The 13773-nt window shown below is 39.0% G+C and overlaps 1 protein-coding gene across 4 annotated transcripts in view; it reads right to left on the bottom strand.

Annotated features, from left to right (window-relative positions):
- ASCC3 (activating signal cointegrator 1 complex subunit 3) overlaps positions 1 to 13773 on the bottom strand; it is a 630293-nt gene that overhangs the window by 84499 nt on the left and 532021 nt on the right. For all 4 annotated transcript variants that reach the window (XM_075862208.1, XM_075862206.1, XM_075862205.1 and 1 more), the window contains 2 exons: positions 9547 to 9658; positions 4797 to 4931 (listed from right to left, as the gene is read on the bottom strand). In XM_075862208.1, coding sequence (XP_075718323.1) covers positions 4797 to 4931; positions 9547 to 9658 — 247 coding nt within the window. The remainder of the gene's footprint in view (positions 1 to 4796; positions 4932 to 9546; positions 9659 to 13773) is intronic.

Below are 13773 nucleotides of genomic sequence, written 5' to 3' on the forward strand. Positions count from 1 at the left end.
ATTCCATGTCTGTATGTGTCGTTAATCGACACATACAGAGATGGAAAAAAAAATGGCAGGCCCCATAGACAAGAAAAAGTTAAAAAATAAAAAAAAGTAAAACACAAACACACAAATACAATTTTTTTTTAAAATTAAAACACTAAACTCAAATTGATATAAAAAAATTTTTTTTCACGACACTCATCCTTTAAGTTACATAATAACTTTATAGTATGGGTCGTTTTATCCAATAACAAAAGGCTTATTGTTGAAAAAAAAGGTGATTTTTGTGTTTTAAACGTGAATTTTTTTTTTTCTACAGTCCCACGAGGGGATTGAAAGCCTGAACCCCTGGTTGCTGTTATAATACATTGTACTACTTATGTAGTGAAATAAACAATATTAGAACAGTCAGATTTACACGGACAGGAAGCCTATTAGGCTCTGCCTTTTTCGTTTGCGTTGCAGGGGTGCAGATGGGATACAAACCACTTAGAAGCTGCAGTCGCTATTGATGCTAAACTAGCTCCAATGCCAGCTGTTACAGCAGAGTGTCAGCTGTAATATACAGCTAACACCCACAGGTGATGGCGCGGGCTCAGCTCCTGAGCCCATGCAATGACACTTTCGTAAATGTACTGCGCTGTGCAGAATCCCCTTGCCGACAGCGCCGTGTATAAATATATATATATATGTATAAATAAAATAAAATAAAAAAAAAAATATATATATATATACGGTAAATTATTGGAGGGGGTTAATTAATACCGTATATGTATAAACTGAAAAAGATAGAATATGTTTTTACATAAATTTACACGCTCCAAGCTTATTCATTGTATAATAAACAGTAAGGCATCTTTCTATGTACTTTTTCATTAAATTGCGGTGTTCAAATCTCTGCTTGTTGCAATTTAACCCCTTAATGACCAGCCTATTTTAACCCCTTCAGGACACAGCCTGTTTTGGCCTTGTGGTAGCAGGTGATTTTTTCAAATCTGACATGTGTCACTTTATGTGGTAATAGCTTGGGAATGCTTTTACCTTTCCAAGCGATTCTGAGAATGTTTTCTCATGACATATTGTACTTTACGTCTGTGAAAAAAATTGGTCGATAAATGCAGTATTTATTTGTGAAAAACACCAAAATTTTGAGAACATTTGCAAAAAATGGCATTTTTCTAAATTTGAATGTATCTGCTTGCAAAACAGATATTTATACCACACACAATAGTTACTAGTTAACATTTCCCATATGTCTACTTTATGTTTGCATCGTTTTTTGAACGTCCTTTTATTTTTCTAGGACGTTACAAGGCTTAGAACTTTAGCAACAATTTCTCACATTTTCAAGAAATTTCCAAATCATATTTTTTCATTTCTGAAGTGGCTTTGAGGGCCTTATATATTAGAAACTCCTCATAAATCATCCCATTTTAAAAACTTCACCCCTCAAAGTATTCAAAACCGCATTAAGAAAGTTTCTTAACCCTTTAGGAGTTTCACAGGAATTAAAGAAAAGTACAGGTGAAATTTACAAATGTAATTTATTTTTGCAGAAATTCATTTGTAATAGAAAAATTTCAGTAACACAGAAGGTTTTACCAGAGAAACGCAACTCAATATTTATTGCCCACATTCTGCAGTATGTAGAGATATCCCACATGTGGCCCTAGTGTCCTAATGGACTGAAACACCGGCCTCAGAAGCAAAGGAGCACCTAGAGGATTTTGAAGCCTCCTTTTTATTACAATATATTTTAGGCTCCATGTCTGGTTTGAAGAGGTCTTGTGGTGCCTAAACAGTGGAAACCCCCAAAAAGTGACCCCATTTTGGAAACTACACCCCTCAAGGAATTTATCTAGTTGTCTAGTGAGCATTTTAACCCCACAGGTGTTTTGCTGAATTTATTGGAATTAGTCTGTGAAAATGAAAATCTACATTTCTTCTGAAGAAACATAGACATTTTAAATTTTTGCAAGGAATGAAGGAGAAAAAGCACCCCAACATTTGTAAAGAAATTTCTCCTGATTATGGCAATACCCCATATGTGATCATAAACGTATATTTGAACACATTACAGCCCTCAGAAGGGAAGGAGCGCCATTTGGCTTTTGGAGCTAAAATTTTGCTATAATGGTTTTCGGTACCATGTCGCATTTGCAACTCCCTGGAGGAACCAAAACAGCGGAAACCCCCCAAAAGTGACATTCACTATCAGAATCCAAGAGAGCAAATGCCTTTTCAGCGGTATATAACTTGCATGCCATTTTTTCCCGTTTTTTTTTTAACACATTTTTGTAACAATTTTAATAAAAGTAACAAAGAAAAAGTCCACTAATCAATTGATTTATAAAAGACCCTAACAATTAATCAATTAGTATCTAGAATTAACAGAACTGTAAAATATAGGAATAAATTATTTTATCTAAATGTGTGTGTATATGTATATATTACGTATACATATATAATCAATTGAATCTTTACAACTAATCAATTGTTGAACGACTAATAATTAATAACTTTATGAACAACCCTAGCAATCAATTATTTGATATGTATAATTAATAAAATTAATAATTTATATGAATGTTTGTGATATATATACATATATATATTTATTACGTGTGCGTATATCTATACCACATCATAGATATATATGTAATTAATTACATTACAACTAAATTATGACAACCCTAATAAATAATACATTTATGAACAGCCCTAACAATGAATCAAAGTATTTAGTATTTACAGACGTGTAAAATATATGAAGAGATTTATATAAGTATATGTGTGTATGCGTATATATTACATGTACGTATATATCTATATGATGTTATAGATATATAGCATCCCTAATTATTCATTTTAAGTATTAACAAATGTCAAATATATGTCTATATATAATATATTACGTGTGTGTGTGTGTATGTATATATATATATATATATATATATATATATATATATATACATAAATACATACACAGTATATACATATATATATATCTGATTTTATAGATATACATACACATTATAAGCCCTAATTGAATATTAATTAATTGCCCTAATCTGAGTATTACCTAAACTATTTACCTAAACTATAACTAGCTGCCTACACTAAACTATCTCTGTGGAGGTGTTTTTTGTGTGTTTCACAGTCATTGTGTCTTTATAGGAGACACACAGCAGCTGCTCGGCACAGCTCCTTCTCTCTCACTGTCTCAGAACGATCTGACAGGGAGGGAGGAGAAACATTGTAACAAACAGGTGAAAGTTTGTTGCTGCAACAAACTTTGCTGTGAACACCATGATTATTTTATCATGGTGATCACGTCATCAGGACCGACACCAATCCGGTCCTGTTGTCTTCTCTCAGCACTAAGTCTGCTAGTAGCAGCGTGTGCTGAGAGATTCAGGGCATAGGGAGAGCGCTGTGCACGCTGTTCTGACACCACGTAGATTAACGGGCTGCAGGACAAAAGCCCAGCACTGCAGCCCGTTAATCGACGTGGGCTGGTCGTGAAGGGGTTAAACCTTAATGACCGAGCTATTTTTTAAGTTTTTCCATCGTCTCATTCCAAGAGCTATTAGTTATTTTTGCGTCGACATAGCTGTATAAGGTCTTGTTTTTTGCGGGACAAGTTGTGTTTTTTAATAGCACCATTTTGGGGTGCATATAATTTGTTGATTAACTTTTATTATCTTTTTTTTGGGGGGGGGGGGGGAAATAGAAAAAAAACAGAAATTTTGCCACTCTGTTTTGCGTCCTAAATCCACGTCATTTACCGAGTGGTATAAATAACACAATAACTTTATGCAGCGGGTTGTTATGATTGCAACACCAAATTTGTATAGTTTTTGTATGTTTTACTACTTTTACACAGTAAAAACACATTTTTTCAAAATTATTTGTTTTTGCGTCTCCATATTTGACGAGCCATAACTTTTTTATTTTTCCGCCGATGCAGTTGTATGAGGGCTTTTCTTTTGCGGGACAACTTATAGTTTTTATTGGTACCATTTTGGAGTAGATGCGACATTTTGATCACTTTTTATCAAATTTTTTTTAAGGCAGGATTCACAGAAAACATACATTTTTCCATTGTTTTTTATATTATTTTTTACGGCGTTAAACGGACAGGCATCTGCTAGGTCATGCCTCAGGCATGATCTAGCAGGCATTCACTACAGGCAGACCTGGGGGCCTTTATTAGGCCCCCAGCTGCCATCGGAGACACAGACACTCAGCGATCTTATCGCCGGGTGCCGGTGGGAGAGAGAGGGAGCTCCCTCCGTCTCTCCAAAACCGCTCAGATGCGGCCCTCGCTATTGATCGCCGCATCAGAGGAGTTAAATGGGTGAGATCGATACTAATATCGATCTCACCCGTTTGAGCAGGGATGCCCCTATCCCTCAGCTACCTCTGGTAGCTGAGAGCAGAGAGATTTATCGGCTCCCTGCTCTGTTTATTTATTCTGATGCAGCGCCCTGAAAAGGCGTATGCATCAGAATAAAGCCCATTAGAGGCCGCCGTGAAAAGGCGTATTGGCGGTCACTAACGGGTTAATGGGAACATGTTTGTTTACATCCAGATCCTAAAACCCATCCTGAATACTTCCTTTCACAGATTGCAAGCAGAGATCTTGATAATAAATAATTAACAGGTGGAAATAGTTTAACTATCAACAACGGCACAATATTGTCACGAGAGGTACTACTGAAACAGAATAATAGTAAAGTAAAATTAATCAGCGGACATCGAGGCACTATATTTTAACAGAACAAAAATGTTAAATATTATTCACTTACTGTCAGAACTGAAAGCAAGTCTTCAACAGAACTTTCTGCTTTAAGTCGGTCCCTGAACATCCGAACTGTCTGGTGTTTCAAATAATAATACGACGCAATGCGTCCATAGGTTTGGGGCTCAATTGTACGATTGTCCTTTATGGGGAAAAAAAAAAGGGAAATAGAAATGTTATCAGTGATGCACCTTAGAAAGCACCTTTCTTAAAAAATTCTGATATTTAATAGACAAAATTAAGAAAGCGAAAGCAAGCACAACATATTGCTTGAATGTCAGAACCCAATATATGTTTAGGTGCTTCTTCCTCTATAATACATGACAATGGTAAAAGTTATCGTTTCCTACAATATTTACAAACATTCTACTTAGATTTGTGTAATCTGTTAGATAATACTAGAATGATAGCAATGGTAATAATTAATTTATTTAGTTGTAGTTATGACATTTCGTGTACAGTATGTGCATAATGGTACATATTCTGTGCCTCATCTAGAAATTTACTATTGATTATATTATTAATTAAAAATGTAATATTAATTATAAACCTACATTTTTGTACGCTGTAGTTTCCTGTAAAGGCCCTGTACACACGGCATGTCTTTACAGACGCGTATTATGGTGCGTTTTACTCGCCAAAATACTTGTCAAAAAATGCTGGATATCAAATCAATGGAAAAGCGGGGTATTAGTACACAGAGTTGCGTAAGAAAAAGCGTCTGGTCTATTCTGTGGAATCTAAAATGTGCCGAAAGTGTGCCAAATGATCCCATGGTCAATGAGAGTTTTAATTACGTGCCAAAAAAAACATGCAAAAATCGCAAACAAAACGCGTAAAAAAACATGCAAAAATACTTCAAGAATGCCTGCATTTTAAAAAGCGTTTCACAAGAAATGCTAGCGTATTTGACACATTTACATGTCGTTTTTATTGAGCGTCATGTGAACATACCCTAACTGTATTTGGCTTGAAGAGGATATCAATTCAGTATCAAAATGTGTAGCCAATGTTTATCAATAAGGGAAGCATTACAACAAATTCATTCGTTGGGACATTCCTTGTCAGCAGCGCCCGCATCCAGAATTTTTTGTTCTATAGTTACCGATCCAGCCATGTTGCAAGATTCATCATCTGCCCAGGAAAGGAATTGCAGCTGACTATTAGGCTGGATTCACACAAGGTCATTACGTCCGTAATTGACTGACGTATTTCGGCCGCAAGTCCCGGACCGAACACACTGCAGGGAGTCGTGCTCCTAGCATCATAGTTATGTACGATGCTAGGAGTCCCTGCCTCGCTGCCGAACAACTGTCCCGTACTGTAATCATGTTTTCAGTATGGGACAGTAGTTCCATGGAGAGGCAGGGACTCCTAGCATCGTACATAACTATGATGCTAGGAGCCCGGCTCCCTGAACTGTGTTCGGTCCGGGACCTGCGGCCGAAATACGTCCGTCAATTACGGACGTAATGACCTCGTGTGAATCCAGCCTTATTTTGACATATGCTGTCATTATGTTGTTGCACAACTCATAAAGGTGATGAGCGATTAACCTATTGTCTACCTGTACTATCGATATTGTGCTAGGATATCTACTCTATAAGGGGCAGTGTACTATTAGTGTAATTGGCCCTTAAAGGGGTTTTCCAATTTTAGCATATCGAAGAGAATTAGGGGGGATTCACACGAGCGTGTATTCGGTCCGTGCGGGCCGCGTGGTTTTCAAGCGGCACGCATGGACCAATACAAGTCTATGGGGCAGTACAGACAGTCCGTGCTTTTTGCGCAGCGTTTGTCTGCTGCGCAAAAAGCGCGTCAGGTTCAATAACTCTGCGTATTTCGCGCATCACGCACCCATTGAAGTCAATGGGTGCGTGAAAACCACGCAGGTTGCACGGAAGCACTTCCGTGCGAACCGACTGAAACAGCGCACCAGCTGTCAAAAGGATGAATGTAAACAGAAAAGCACCACGTGCTTTTCTGTTTCCGAACATCCAAACGGAGTGTCTTTGCGATGAGCGAAGCCGGACAAGCGAACCGAACTTCACCGGGTTCGGCCAAACTCGTTTTGGCCGAACCCGGCAAAAAAATTATCGGTACGCGACGTCAGGAGATAGTCACTGTCCATGGTGCTGAAAGAGTTAAACTGTTTCAGCACCATGGACAGTGACTTCCGATCCCAATATACATGAACCTGTAGAAAAAAAAAAGAAGTTCTGACTTACCGATAACTCCCGGCATCTTCCTCCAGTCTGACCTCCCGGGATGACAATTCAGTCCAAGTGACAGCTCCAGCCAATCACAGGCCAAGCACAGGCTGCAGTGGTCACATGGACTGGCGCGTCATCCAGGGAGGTGGGGCCCGATGTCGAGAGGCGCGTCACCAAGGACGCGTCACCAAGGCAACGGCCGGGAAGTTCTCGGTAAGTACGAACTTTTTCAACAGGTTTTTCGATATTGTGTTCGGCATTCACTGTCGAGGGTGCTAAAAGAGTTAGCTCTTTCAGCACCTTGGACAGTGACGGGCGTCGACTAGCCTCATCTCTATGATGGCGGCTGCGTGAAAATCACGCAGCCGCGCATCATACACGGATGACACACGCAGCTGTCAAATGGTTTTTGCGCGCGCAAAACGCTGCGTTGTTTGCGCGCGCAAAAACGCAACGTCCGTCTGTATCTGCCCTTATGGAAACAGCCGAGCATGCTGTGTTACGCTGTTTCCATAATTCCCGGCCCTATCTTCACTGATTGATCGTTTGGAAGCAGTGGCCAGAGTCACGGAGACAGGTGGGACCCACATCGATCAAACATTTATAGCATTTGCTGTGGATATGTCATAAAATGTCTAATATTGGAATACCCCTTTAAGGCCTAAAAGAGCTGCCTCCTTAAGGGGTTTAATGGTCAATATGACAACATATTACAATTCTCTAAGATTTTGCTGAGAACTTTGAAACCTTGTATAAAGTCTAAATTATTTTCAAGTTTTGAATTGCTTTCTCGTGTACGGCTGCCGTGTGCTATATCACAGTTTAACACCTTGGTTGGATTTGTATTTTGCAGCACAAATTGCTTATTTTTAATTTGTACCTCTGAGACTTTTAAAGCTCCCCATTATATATATATATCTACTACCAAATACTCCTAATTAGGCACGGACTACCACATAAGCATTCCACTGCACTTACATCCACTTGCCCTCAAATGGTCTGATATAAAAAAAAAAAAAAAAGAGTTTTAACCAATAATATTTGAACAGTGGAAATGGAAGAAGTCATTCAGGTTCAAAAACGGAATGCATAGCCCTTAACAACTAGAGCCTCATCACCCACATACTATTATGAAAAAGACGACATCAATTTAAACTACTAGAAAGAAGAGATTCTGCTCTTCAATAGGAATTCAAATGTCATAATACAAAAGTTTGGATGATGCCGAATAAGCTATTATAAACATAAACCTACAATTAAAGCACAGAAAGTCAATGTGTTAGAAGAGAATTTCATCGCCATTACCTACAATACAATGTGAGATTCACACAGAAATAGTAATATATTGCTGTCCTATGTTTTACATAATACTTTGTTGCAAAGTTTTATTTTATATGCAGTAAAAGATTCATAATATACAGTAGTATATCATTTCGAAAACTCTTTTTCTAGTAAATATTAAAATATTTTTTGCTGCCGTATATCATCTAAGCTCAGAGGCTTGCAGTTTGGAGATTTTATGAGCAACATTGGGCAACAAAGCAGAGGGTTTATATTATCAATCTACACCAAAGGAAAATCAGGGGGGGGGGGGTTTACTATTTTCTAGATGTACTATATATATTTGACATCTTTTATGCCTACAATTTTGAAAGGTGTGGAGAGAAAGAGGGGGGCATTTGCCAAATTTATTAAAAATGTATGCGCACACTTTTTTGCGTACATGTTATGAAGTAGGCAAAGGGGGAGAAATGTGTCTAACATGTCTAGTGAAGCTCCTCAAATGTATAATGCCACAAGTGACATTTTTCTACATTTTGGGCCATTTTCAATGACTCCTATTATATATCTAATGTCACTACTGATGAATTTCTCCAATTGTGTTCTCTAGTGCTGTGGTTCTCATTGTTTCATCTTGAGGACACGGATCAACACTGGGAAGTACTTTTAATTGTCATTCTTTAGAGGATATATATATATATATATATATATATATATATATATATATATATATATATATATATATAAAAGAATAAATGCATAACAGATGACTTTACTGTGTTCATTCTATGTTTAAATTTAAAAAAATCAAAATGACTGTCAGCCAAGACCCACGGCCACATATAACATGAACTCTCTTATGACCTGAATCAAAATCACGATTAATTGTACATGTAACATCGATTACAATTATTGAACAATTATTTAGGCCACACCCATTATTGCCTGTCACGCCCCCTATTTGCATGCTACACCATTATCATAGGAATGAAATAGCTTATGTTATCTATTGTAGCATAGCTATCATGACAAATACGTGTTACACAGTATAAAGGCCATTACTTTAATATCTGTGCAACCCGTCATGTTAATTTTCTGTATCCTATGTTCTGATTATTGATTTTAAAAATGCTTTTTTCTTTACTTTGCAGATTGACTTGAGCAGACGGTTCATTCCCAAACCACATATGTCAAAATTACTTCAAGAAACTGTACAAACAAAATGCATGTTGACAGTACTGATAGATATGTAGAGTGTCTCACCTCGGCAATCTCTATGCAGTAAGAACATTCCAGGTCAATGAGAGATTTCTCCACAAGATTTGAAAGGAATTTATTCATTGAATCATGCCCAACATCCTCCAAATTGTAGTAGCTAGTGTCAAAAAGGAACAAACAATCAATTCATACCAACTTTTTGGTGGGTAGAATAATACCTTTTGTATTTAAGAAAAAAAAAACAACGTTACGATCAGGCAGTGTCCGTGAAGTTAAGGTTTTCTGTTACTCCAAATTCACTTTCACCATAGTATATAAAAATAACACAAAAGCAACAAAAGTATAACAGTGTTTAACTACAGCTCAAGAATTAACACAATGCTGCATCATGCCAACTGCCTTGAATCACCCAGTCGTTATTGTTTCCTAGCTATAAACAGAACCTGCCCTTTTTATCAGCATGTTTTTTCATTTAATTCACAATGAAACCCAGTTTTACAATAATTGACTTGTCAGAAGCTCTAATTTATAAAGCTGGGCTCTGCCAGCCTTCTAGATATTGGTCTCAAGCAGTATACAAGCAGGGTTGAATATTTACAATGCTGTTAACAGGTGCCGAGTTGTTTAATGACTCTAATAGCCAGAAGCGTACTGTGAAAGCCAGCGGGATCACAATTACAGGCTGTTTGAACACAACAATTACTCGTCCCCTGAGAGGTGTGAAAGTCAAAGGCAGTTTTATACTAGCAGCATCTAGCACACGGGCTAGACAGTCAAACGTCTATTAGTATTCCAATGGGAAAAAAATAACAAGTCCTTCTGTATCATAAAATATGGAAGTGTATACAATCTAAACAACTTTTAAAAATACAGAAAATGTATTTCTTATTGTATGCAGAACAGAGGGTAAATGCTAAAAATGTAAACGAGATAGGAGATTTAAGGATCAGATGATACTGTTGTTTTTAAGGGCTATAGCCTTAGGGGGGATTCACATGAGCGTGTATTCGGTTCGTGCGGGCCGCGTGGTTTTCACGCGGCACGCATGGACCAATACAAGTCTATGGGGCAGTACAGACAGTCCGTGCTTTTTGCGCAGCGTTTGTCTGCTGCGCAAAAAGCGCGACAGGTTCAATAACTCTGTGTATTTCGCGCATCACGCATCCATTGAAGTCAATGGGTGCGTGAAAACCACGCAGGTTGCACGGAAGCACTTCCGTGCGAACTGACTGAAACAGCGCACCAGCTGTCAAAAGGATGAATGTAAACAGAAAAGCACCACGTGCTTTTTTGTTTCCGAACATCCAAACGGAGTGTCTTTGCGATGAGCGAAGCCGGACAAGCGAACCGAACTTCACCGGGTTCGGCCGAACTCGTTTTGGCCGAACCCGGCAAAAAAATTATCGGTACGCGACGTCAGGAGATAGTCACTGTCCATGGTGCTGAAAGAGTTAAACTGTTTCAGCACCATGGACAGTGACATCCGATCCCAATATACATGAACCTGTAGAAAAAAAAACGAAGTTCTGACTTACCGATAACTCCCGGCGTCTTCCTCCAGTCTGACCTCCCGGGATGACAATTCAGTCCAAGTGACAGCTCCAGCCAATCACAGGCCAAGCACAGGCTGCAGCGGTCACATGGACTGGCGCGTCATCCAGGGAGGTGGGGCCCGATGTCGAGAGGCGCGTCACCAAGGACGCGTCACCAAGGCAACGGCCGGGAAGTTCTCGGTAAGTACAAACTTTTTCAACAGGTTTTTCGATATTGTGTTCGGCATTCACTGTCAAGGGTGCTGAAAGAGTTAGCTCTTTCAGCACCTTGGACAGTGACGGGCGTCGACTAGCCTCATCTCTATGATGGCGGCTGCGCGAAAATCACGCAGCCGCGCATCAGACACGGATGACACACGCAGCTGTCAAATGGTTTTTGCGCGCGCAAAACGCAGCGTTGTTTGCGCGCGCAAAAACGCAACGTTTGTCTGTATCTGCCCTTAAAGTGTAACCAACATTTCAATTTTTTTACATAATCAATAGTAACAGCAATAGTACAGGAGAATATAAGAAACTTTATCATAAATCTTATTGGAAAAAAATGCCTTTTTCTCCACTTATCAGACTCCTCTCCTTCTCCCCTGCCTCCTGAACGGATCACTCACTTTAAATTCACTGCTAAAACCGATATAGAGATGAAGACAGCTCACTAGCTCACTGAGGGATCAGGTTACAGCTGCTGCCTACAGATGCCTATAGAGAGGGGAGGGGGAGAAGGAAGCACCTGTAGAGAGTGACACAGCAAGACGCTATTGCTTCTTATAAGTGTTTTACTAGAATCCAGCAGTGAGGTGAAACAGTAAAACACATACTAGAAGCAGCATGGAGAACATTACACAGCAGTAATAAAACACTGTAACTTACACCGCCTCTTTGTGTTTCTCTCCACTGTCTCTCACCAGCAGCTCTCTTCCTCCCCTCTCTATAGACTTCTATGGGCAGAAACTGTAACCTGATTCCCCAGTGAGCGGTCTTCATCTCTGCCTTACTGAATACGGATTTTACCAGTAAACTAAGAGTGAATAATCAGTGCAGGAGGCATGGGGAAGGAGGATAGAAGACTGATAAGTAGAGAAGGAGGAATTTTTCTCTAATAACATATATGACAACGTTTTTTATATATAAGCTTTGACTATTGATTTATTGAACAAAAACTGAAATGATGTTTACACTTTAAACCTCAAGATCAAAAAATGGACTTCAAAGGGTTGTCCGTTTTCAGCAAATTAATTAAATTTTTTTGATCATTAAAAGTTAAACATTTTTCCAAAATACTTTCTGTATTAATCTTTCACAGTTTAAGATATCAGCTTGCTGTTATTCAGTAGGAACATTCATGATTTACTTTCAGTGGATAAAATTCTGTCCATGGTCATGTGATAGACCCACAAGTGCACGGCTTATTACAGTCTATATATGAGTCTTCTAACGATCCCAGCACCTGTGTGTCCAACACATGACCGACTTTGACAAGGGCAAAATTGTGATAGCTAGAGGACTGGGTGAGAGAATCTCTAAAATGGTCTTGTGGGTGTTTCCAGTATGGTTAGTTTCTACCAAAGGCGGTACAGGGACGGACAACTGTGACAAGGTCATGGGCACCCAAAGCTCATTGACGTACAAGGGGAGTGAAGGCTAGCCCGTCTGGTCTGATCCCAAAGAAGATCTATTATAGCAGAAATCGATAAAGTTAATGTTGACTATGATAGAAAGATGTCAGGACACGCAGTGAATCGCAGATTGCTGTTTTTGGGGCTGCACAGCCGTAGGTCGGTCAGAGTGCCTGTCCACCACCAATAGCGCCTACAATGAGCATTGGAACTGGACCATGGAACAATGGAAGAAGGTGGTCTGGTCTGATAAATGAAATTTTCTTTTACATTATGTGGACAGATGGGTGCTTGTGCGTCGCTTACATGGGGAGGAGATGGCACCAAGATGGAAAGAAGGCAAGCTGGTGGAGGCAGTGTAAAGCTCTGGGCAATGTTCTGCTGGAAAAACTTGGGTCCTGGCATTTATGTGTATGTTACTTTGATACATGCCGCCTACAGCTTCTGGGCGGCTCATGAGAACTGCTGCTCGGGACTTCAACATGCAACCGTGTTGAAGGAGCCACCTGTATGAAGACCCCAATAATGAAGTAAGTACAGCTTTGGGGGGTGAGGTGAGTGCATTACCAGCTTTCTTTCAAAGGGATTGATCGAAGAGATCTGTATGAGGGCTATTCGACTCTCCCCTGACAGCAAATGTCATGGAAAAGATTAAGAATATTACATTTCATTGCGGTAGTAATCAACATTCCTTGGATCAATAGGTACACGTGAGTTAGGTGTGAATAAATATGATCGTGACAAAGATCCTAGACAAAATAATATGCACTGTTAAAAAAAAAACCTGAAAGCTCATACCATGTCCTGAATAGTGAACATCATTGTTGGAAAGACTAACACAATAGATCTAAGCTGTCCAGAAAAATATCATGATTTGTAGCCTCTATTATTCCATTAAGTAGCAAACATGTCAGCTATTTCTCAGTTGCTCTAAATTGATGTAGCAAGACTATCTGTAAAACCAGAGCTGAGTAGGGAGAAAATGTAAATTAAAGATTGATGCCAAAGACCACATTAAATAAATAAATAAATCTCTCACGTCCGTGAATAAGAATGAGACTTCTCTAATACATTCTATTAAACCAATGTGCATAAAGCCCAAGATGCCA

Source organism: Rhinoderma darwinii, chromosome 4 (assembly GCF_050947455.1).
Source record: "Rhinoderma darwinii isolate aRhiDar2 chromosome 4, aRhiDar2.hap1, whole genome shotgun sequence".
NCBI classification, from domain to species: domain Eukaryota; kingdom Metazoa; phylum Chordata; class Amphibia; order Anura; family Rhinodermatidae; genus Rhinoderma; species Rhinoderma darwinii.